The 9,661-nt window shown below is 34.1% G+C and overlaps 1 protein-coding gene across 1 annotated transcript; it reads right to left on the bottom strand.

Moving 5' to 3' along the window:
* Positions 1-4,153: 4,153 nt before the first annotated feature.
* On the bottom strand, positions 4,154-8,955 carry LOC132743720 (low affinity immunoglobulin epsilon Fc receptor-like). The gene is made up of 2 exons (XM_060732273.1): positions 7,836-8,955; positions 4,154-5,129 (listed from the first exon to the last, which is right to left on the bottom strand). The coding sequence occupies exon 1, from the start codon at positions 8,829-8,831 to the stop codon at positions 7,878-7,880; it is 954 nt and encodes a 317-aa protein (XP_060588256.1). The 5' UTR covers positions 8,832-8,955; the 3' UTR covers positions 4,154-5,129; positions 7,836-7,877.
* Positions 8,956-9,661: the final 706 nt, after the last annotated feature.

Genomic DNA, 9,661 nt, shown 5'->3' with positions numbered 1-9,661 from the left:
TAGAATTTAGAATCTATATACCTTTCCTAAAATCTTAGTACATTTTTCTCAGGTTTGCTTTTATCGAAATATTTTTTTGCTCATCTGGAGGCGTGCAGCTTTAAAACTGATAAATTTCTGCTCAATGATTCTCGAAATGCCGTGATTTTTTTGTAACCACAACCAATTAGCATACATGAGCATTTACATGAAAATTTCTATATGATCACTGTTAGGAATATGGTACACGTATTACTCCCAAAAAATCATGGCTATTGGATTACACAGAACTTTTTACATGTATTGTATATTATGACGCCATCGTATTCGACTGCCATTGCGGTTGAAAAACATGCACGCACAACTTAATAAAAGACCGATACTATCAACAAATTTATTACTACACGTTTATTACGTCGCTTTTCATTGGAAAATCATGACGGTTATATAGTTTTGTAAATTTATGAAGAAATCTCACTTTTTTCTTTACAAAAAAAGATGTTTGCTGTATAATAAATTCGTTATAGATAACTCTTTATATAGTCGTATATAAACGGTTGTTTGCATTATAACCTCACCCTAGCGACTTAGGTTATAGTTCCAAACAACCGTTTATGTTGGACCATATAACCTGTCAAAAATCTTTATATCTAGATCTATATATACGTGTCTTCCCTTAACTATGTTTATACAAAACAAACACCATATGCATTTGTTTATTTTGAGCATAAGCACCTGTTACTTCCGACCACTTTATGATTTATTACAAGCTTATTTAATTCAGTTTGTATCATTTATTGCGAGCACAGGAAGATGACATGTTTACCCTATAACGATTAGGGACACTCAAATGTGTCTAAAAACCTATTAGTTTGTAGGGAAATGACAGTTAAGGTAAAACCTGTCATTATTAAATACCAGTATGAAGTAAAAGGATGAAAGCGGTCGTTGTAGAAAAGTGGCGTCCCGAAAGAGGTTAGGATGTACCATAAGTGACCAGAAAGAAAACTGAACATAAGCTTATAATGGTTGCTTTTGTAAATATAATCTACATTAAATTGGGTATGAAATTTCATTTTAAAACAAAAGTGAAGATACATGTTATTATTTTATTCAAATTGAATTTCTTGATTTCAGGTTACACCCGCATTTTAAAATTCCATACAATTGCAAGTTGCACATACATTATATATCGTAACAGTGAAATTTAAGTTATTAGTATTGCAAAGTTTGAAGCATTTAGAAACTATATAATACATTACGGTATAAGTTTAATTCATGATGAATTTAAAATAATAAAAAATGACATAATAAGTGAACATTGTTAACTAATAAATCATACATGAAATTTATCTACATCAAAGACATTAGTAAAAAGACCCGCGAAAGGACTACTTTGACTACTTAACCTTAATTACTGTGTCATCATCTAGTTTGTTCTAGGACAGTAGTTAATTTTGTTTTGTATAAAAAGTACCCGAATAAATATGATATACATGTATAAAACATAGACGCTGTGGGGAGGGCTGTCCTAATAGTGTTACAACTTGTAGCCCGACCCATTTGCACTATGTTTGTGAATATTTGTTTTTGATTTGTTCGTGTAACTTTTCATGTAAATATATAAAGAATAAATGCAATGAAAATTGCTAAATTTAACTAAACTGTTATGTCCCAGGTTTGTTCAATAAGTAAAATGTACCTAAGGTATATATATATCTTATCAGAGACGTACAAAACATGCCCTGATCTTATCAAAGTTTGCCTTTTGAAAGATAGATATAAAAGTTTGCAGATATAAATTTAAATATTTTGACCAACAAAAACACACTGGTCGAAGAATCTTAAGATGGTATTAATTTTCTCAGTCAAGAGATGAATAAAAAAATAGTACAACCTTAAATATTAGAACGATAAAATAGAGCGCGCTTTGAGCGCCACTAAATATAATCACTGTGTCCTTTAAATTCTAACTGCTCATGCGCAATGAGCGCAATCGAATTATGTATTATGTACTGGTACTATGAGTAATAGTAATTTCATTACATTGTATATATCACTATTTATTAAACAATAGTACTCTTCAAGGTCTTACCAACACTTTAGAATGTTTTCATGAACGAAATCTTATTAGAGTCATCCTCAGGTGAGGTATATCCATTCATATTGATCCTTGAAACTCTGAGCACTTCCGGCTTACTATGCACGCTGTTCAGTTTTGACCCCTGTACGATAGGTGAGTGGTTTTCTACTCCATATATTAAGCGATTTTTCTGGCGCGGGTCCGCTTCGTGAATGAAACGACTTCTCTGGTTTAAGTCAACATCGTGCTTGTATCGGGGCATGTCTGACACGTACATTGTCCGGCTTCTTTGAGGTAAATCCGGCTCGTACACGTACCGACTTGCTTGAGGAGTATCGGTCTCGTATACAGTCCGGTTTGCTTGAGGTGTGCTGAGCCCGTTCATTGTCCGGCTTACTTGCGGTTGGTCCGACTCGTAGCGATTTGCTTGAGAATTGTTGGGATCATACATGAACTGAGTATTGGGCGTATTCGGTGGACACGGCGTTTCTACCTCCCTCTGGGAGCTGCTGCACATTGGACATTCCGTACAAGTATGGGACGGCACTATAATAGGTTCTAGTTTATAAGTTGATTGTTTGGAAGTATATCGCAGCACAGGACTGTGTTTATGTCCATGTTCATGAGGTGAAGTACAAAAATAATTTTGTTTACTATTCCTATTTTCATCTTGAACCTCTGGGACAATATTTAACACGGTTGAAGGTCTGGAAAACGGAGTCCGGGATTTAGTCGTTCTAGATTGATTCCGTGCTAAAAGAGACTGAATGTCATCAGTGTTAGGCCAACCACTTGGCGTGTCACTGCTTTTAAATGCTTCCGCTATTTCTCTTAATTCGTCCGAGGTTGGTGTTTTAATCACACGATCAATTTGATGCATAGTTGTCCCTAAAGTCAGTGACGTGTCGGGTCGAATAGCAAGTGATACCATTGAGCTGTCCGGTTCGTCATCCGGCCCGACATTATCCGAAACAAGTCGCTTGGAAGCGTTCACATTATCTGGCGTCTGTTTTCCTGACGTGATTCTATATCTAGCCTCAATATTGCTACTTATTTCAGATGCACCGAATTTCATCAAGGTGTTAGAACGTGAATATTGTGAATATTGTCTAACTTTTAGATCCCGATCTCGCGATGAATCACGTGATGCTCTTAGAGCGGGTTTTGCGTGAAATGGAAGTGAAACAAGTGTCCGTGCTGTTTCCATAGTGTGCTCTCTGGCTAGAGTCGAGTTCGATCTCGGCGCATTGAATTCATAGTTTTTAATGTTAGCAGTTATAACATTGGCGTTTCTCATCTTTGCTTTATTTAAATCCATCAGTTTCCGCAGAGATTCTCGTGTTTTTGCAACAGTTCTAGAAACCTCTTCCTCTCCTACGTACGTTCTTAAGTTTATTTTAAAGAGAGGCAAGTGAACAACCTTTTTATCATAGTTTTTATTCTGTCGTAACTGTGGAGACGGTGAATCAGCACTTTGCCTCGATGCGGCAATTTTGAATTTCTCCTCAAACGCTTGAGTTTTTGATCTCCTCAGGGTTGGTAAAACGCTAACATCCTTCTCACGAGCGCCGCTTGCAGCTATATTCTGATCACTGCTGCATTTCATCCGTCCAGAATACAATCTAGAATCCAGTTTCATGTCTTTCTTTCCATCCAGGGCCTTTTCACCATTCCAGGTCCCCTTTGCGGTCCGACAAGTGTGATAATCGGAGGAAGGTCTTCCCACCTGACGAATCTTCCCGAGAGGGCGCACTGACTGATATTGTATATCATCGTCTGCTTCGTTATATTTTGAATAAAGAGCTTGAAGTGGGTGGGCCTCGATTGAAATTTTATATTGATCGGAATTCATAGCACTTACTTTCATAATCAAGCAAATATTATTCTAGTGACTTGTTTAAGTGTTCAAAACAATCGGTAATTTGTACAGCACTTGAGATAAACATTGTTTCACTTGTTTATATTTTCCCTCAATAAATCGCCGTCTTCAAAGATACAATTTCTATACCGATGTTTTTGGAATGACATTTTAAAAGGTAGAACTGTCCAATATTTTTCACAGAATAAGCAATGTGTATAACTAAAAATTGGTTTTCTATAAGTCCATATATAACTTTAAAGCTACTCTTGGCGTCAACGCCTTTTTTTTCTTTTATAACTTTAAACAGTTCATGATTCTCAAACGCTATGATTAATTCAGGGAATACGTTCTCTGCGACAGCTCATTAAAAAGGTCGTCCTCCGCTGTTAATCACGTAAATCCAATTTAATCTTATAAACCAAAGTCTAACAGTAATCTTAAGCTCCGTTCACCTTGGCAGAAGCCGTCCGGTACACCCGTCATATAAGACAGAGACAAGGAAATGTATTTAAATGCACATATCGATCGCAAATCTATTCCTACATTAACATGCACAATTGTGGAATATAATTATTTCCGGCAATTCTTAACTCCATCAGGCAATCCATTTAACACTCTCAATTATCAACAGTTGCAGTTTTAGAACGGTTTTCACGTATTCCAATCAAGTGTATTTAAAGATAACGCTTGTATTCGTGTTTTTCTCTGATTCTGTATCAATTATTCAATGTAATTGAAAGTATACCTCTGTTAGCAAATAAACAATTTAATTGGTTACAGAAATGTAAATCTGCTATCACAGCGATTCCGATAATTGACTTATTGGAGAGTACAACTAACTGTCTTGTTGAAGGAATCGATTGAGAACCATCCTCGAAATCTCATCTTCATTAATTAGATACACTCAAGCGTGGTGCCTACACTTTGTTCCAGTCATTATCTACATGAAACTTTAAATCATACATCTTTAATTAGTTTTTTGTCCGAAATATATTTTGTCATTCATTAAAACCCAAGTTTATCATTAATATTTCAACTCACTTTTTTGTCATTTATTATTAAACTCCAGTTCTTTTTTTTTATTTATTATTTTACTCATATATCATTTATCGTTCCTATTTTTTCCATTAATTATTTAACGAATGTTGTGGCTCCAGTTTCGACGTGATGATTTTCCTCTCACAAAATCCGCCGGCGATAACTAAACTGAAATTAGAACACTGTTATATACACGTGCTATATCAGGATAATTTGATACATGTCCAGTTTACGTAATCCCGAATTGGAAATTGCTTATCAGAAAAAAGCATCGTAATTGCGCCTCATTATCATTGCTGTATGCGAAAATCTCGAAATTGCAAATAAATTATACATCGAGTGTTCCTTGTACTCAAATGTACAGTTTAAATCGGAGATTTATTACGTCTTAAGTATTTGTAATTGAAAGTGTACTGAAATCCGCCGATGAATGCATTATAATGAAAGATTAAAACTGTACAATGTACACGAATAATTGTTACAACAGAACGTGGGTTCCCCCCGATCGGGACAATATCTCTTTACTTAAGATATTCATTTAAACCATATCAAAAATAACATTTACAATATTGTTTAAATCTTGCTTTTCTTCCATAACACACTGTTACGTGGATAATAACAGGGATTTTTCTCATTTTAATTAAATTCTTTTTATGTCTTTTTTCAACGAGAAAAATCTTTATGTAGGATACACTGAGAAAATCAAATAGAGACTTTATACAAAATTGAGACGCGGTGTGGTATACAAATTGTCTGTACATGTGTACAAAAGAACTACAAGAGAATTGATCTGTACTCTTACTTTCGGCTTTATCTCCAATAAAAGATTGATTATTGACATATTAATCCAATTTGTCAATCTAATCTACAGCATATTTCTTTTTATAAAGCACACACATGTCAGCCTGAATTATTATGACCACTGATTCTACTTACATCCCCTAATTTATGTTTTGTTTGGATTATTTTGGAGTGGATTTTCAAGGACGTATTTAAAGTTTTAAACATTTTTCTTTTTATTTACATGTATCGTATAAAAAGAATGTTTTATCTGAACGCCACTTTGTTTCAATAAATCTTGATCCAAAAGGACGATGTTCAACACGAGCATGTGTCGTAAAGTTGATAACTTTTGCGACAATTAAAATAAAGTCGATATTGTCTACACATTTATACCGTATTTAATCTTAATAAATCTCGTAATGTACTCGTATAAATTATATAAAGAACAAGAGTGATATATGACAATCATAAATCAGGTTTATATTACACACACACACATATACCAATGTAATACATGTACATTGTTGCACCAAGTACATGTACTTTAAATTAGATTGATATCATAGAAATTATATCGGTATACCATACTGTTGTACTTAAATTTATACCGGTATTGCTATCGCAGGAGTTATACCGGTATACCATTGAAATTTATACCGTTATTGATATCACAACAGTTATACCGGATTATCATACTTATTTAACTGTTCTACAATGTACTTTAAATTAGACTGATATCACAGAGTTATTCCGCAAAAATGTCAGCCACCTTGTCCCACCAAATACCCGTTATCTTATCAAAAAGAGTTACATACAATACATTGTTAGTCACCAAAATATCCGAATCTAAATGCGTTCAAAAAGTAACGAACCACTCAATTATAATTTCTTTTTTAGTAATATTTCACCGTATACATGTACCCTTAATCAAAATACTCAAATTCGAATTATATCATACATGTTAGTAACATGATGTTACCCGTCCTTTCTCACTGTATGTCCCACCAAAAGAATAATATACATGCAACCATTCCTTTTTCTCGCCACAGGTGTTTGGCGCGTTGATTGGTCACTACCATCCCCCATCTTCAATCCTCCTACCTCTCCCAAACACTGTAAACTGATGTATTTTTCATTTGAAATTTGTTTAATTTAATAATTGCTATGTGCTTTTATTTCAATCCAAAATCAAAAGTGATAGATATATATTTAGTACTTTACTAAAAACATGTATATAATTATATGTATCATTTTTTGGGGTAAGAGGGTTGAAGTGTGGGTAAGGGGAAGGGGTTGGTGACCAATCAACAAGCCGAGCACCTTTGTTTATCGCCTTATTCAAATTAATATAAAAAAGTAATCTATCATACATGTTACTTGCTCCACTTCAGGAAAAATTCATATTCCAATTGATTTCAAGTGTAATATATCATTAATTGTTATCTCAACCCCCCCCCCCACCCCCCAAAAAAAATCAATGGGCTGTTATCCATCCTCTCAAAATCACATTTCAACCTCTTTAAATGACATTTTACCTCTTTAAATGACATTTTAACCTTTTTAAATGACATTTTCACATCTTTAAATGACATTTAACCTCTTAAAATGACATTTCAACGTCTTTAAATCACATCGTTACCTCTTTAAAAAAATATTTTAACCTCTTTTAATCACATTTTAACCTTTAAATGACATTTTAACATCTTTAAATGGCATTTTAACCTCTAAATAACATTTTAACATCTTTAAATCGCATTTTAACAGGGTGGTAAAGCAGTTTTAAACTTTTCAAAAAGGTTTGAAGGAACACTGAATGGTAACATTATTTAAAACAAAGGTCAAAGTCAACAACGTCAGGCTCATATTATAATGTATTTTCAAAACAAATTATATTAAGCATTTGTGCAAATTTAAAATAATCTTAAATGCTTTTTTTTCTTATTTTATTTGTCAGTAAAAGACACATGCGCATTGCAAAACATATAATGTTCGAAAAGTAAACAAAAACATATAATGTTCGAAAAGTAAACAAAAACATATATTGTTCGAAAAGTAAACAACATTTATTTTTTTTGAAAAGTACATATTTACACATCTAAAGGTCCATACGCCGAACAGAATGTAAAGATATTGTTATTGGACCACTGCCGCCTTTTCACAAATGTAATAGTTATCCTGTAAGCACGACTCGTCGTTCATTGCCAATAGTCCAATTTCCATGCAGTGCTGATTTTCGTAAAGATTATTCGGCTGGCCAGACTGCCAATTTAGGTTTGAACTGACTAAGTCTTGCGAACTTGCCCACACCCATTTTCCTTCGTGGCCATCATCAGTAGCTCCAATCCAAACGTTGTCGGCATGTACGTTCGTCATTATATACGTCATTTCCTTGTCAGTGTCGGGTTCTGTCAGTTTCCCGCCAAAATCATCACATCTGATTCTTGCTCCATACCAGCTCAACTTTTCATCTTTCTCAAACAGGTAACAATTGTCTCCTTCTCGCTGCCAGTCCTTTGGGCAAGCGTCTTGTCTTTCTGAGCCATGTATAACAATATTGCCGTCGAAATTTTCAAGTTTGTCGTTTAACAGTTTTGTTTGCTCGCTCAATTCATTAAATTCACTCATCATACCCTCCTCGAACATTTTCCAGTCTGTCCTAAACTTGTCCCTTTCAATCTCATTTTGTTCCAGCGTTTCTTCGATTTCTAGAACAGACTCGGCATTACTGTCAGCCAACTGTTTCATTATTTTCAGCATTTTTCTCGTCATCGTCTTTTCTTCTGTTATTGCTTTCGATAAAGCCACACTTTTCTCTCGCTGCTCCTGCATAAATTGTTCAAGTTTTGCATCTAGTGCGTTCAGTTTTATCTCTATTTGAGGATTATTTACAGGTCCACTGCTACCAACACCTGCTGCTGAAACCGTCTCATTGATTTCATCAATTAGCCCTCCTAGCTCTAGAATATCTGATCTAGCACTGACTTCTAATCTACTAACTCGCAGTTCAAGAAAGTCCAGTCTTTTCTTAGACGAAAGACACACACAGATATATCCGAAAAGGATACCAAGTCGGAATATTCCTGCCATTCTCTATCCTTAACAATTACCGTAATAAAACGTTAAGTTAGAAAACAATTTTCATGATGGGAGTGTATACTCTAATGTGACTGGCGAACAAGAGATGCCACTTCATTGCTGAACTTTGCCATCTAATTACATCCTGTGTATTTGAAGAGTTATAAGGGAAATAAGACGGAACACAAGGACGTACTTACATGTATAGAAAAACAATCACATCTAACTAATCGTAAGGTTTTTTTGTTTTGTTTTTTTTTGTCCTGTGTCAGATTTAAAATGTTAAAATAGAACAGACTAAGTCTAAATAAAACAGAAAAATCGAAGAATGACTCTTCACATACACGTATTGTAATAAATGGTTGTAATGCAGATTTAGAACTGTATCAATTCATAGATTAATCAAATAATCAATCTAAAAACAAACCAATCGATCGATCAAGCAATCCTATCGATCAATCAAATGAAAAAGTGTGAAACAACGAGAATTATAACAATAAGCTGACCGCATATAGCTAAATCAAAAATAATCTTACGATGTACTTTTTACATCTACTAGTATTCTATATCGTTACATTGGCATATTTACAGTAACTTCGACAGTGCATGGAGTTTAAAATATGATAAACATGATCAACAAGGAAAGGCGGCGTTCAATGAACGCAATAAATTAGATCTGTAGTCCGATTATGAAAAATGTGATAAATAATTGGTACTTTACTTTTAGTCAAACAAAAGGGACGATAACATTTTTTTTTATATTATTATTTGAAAAAAAGCGTGTTTCTATTGATTTTAAGTTGTTAACCAGTTAACCCTATATTACAAAATAAATTTATTAA

This window comes from Ruditapes philippinarum, unplaced genomic scaffold (genome assembly GCF_026571515.1).
Source record: "Ruditapes philippinarum isolate M1 unplaced genomic scaffold, ASM2657151v2 ctg373_1_1_1_1, whole genome shotgun sequence".
In the NCBI taxonomy this organism is placed as follows: domain Eukaryota; kingdom Metazoa; phylum Mollusca; class Bivalvia; order Venerida; family Veneridae; genus Ruditapes; species Ruditapes philippinarum.
The sequence above is the reverse complement of the archived record's forward strand: the minus strand, read 5'-3'. Positions and strand labels throughout refer to the sequence as shown.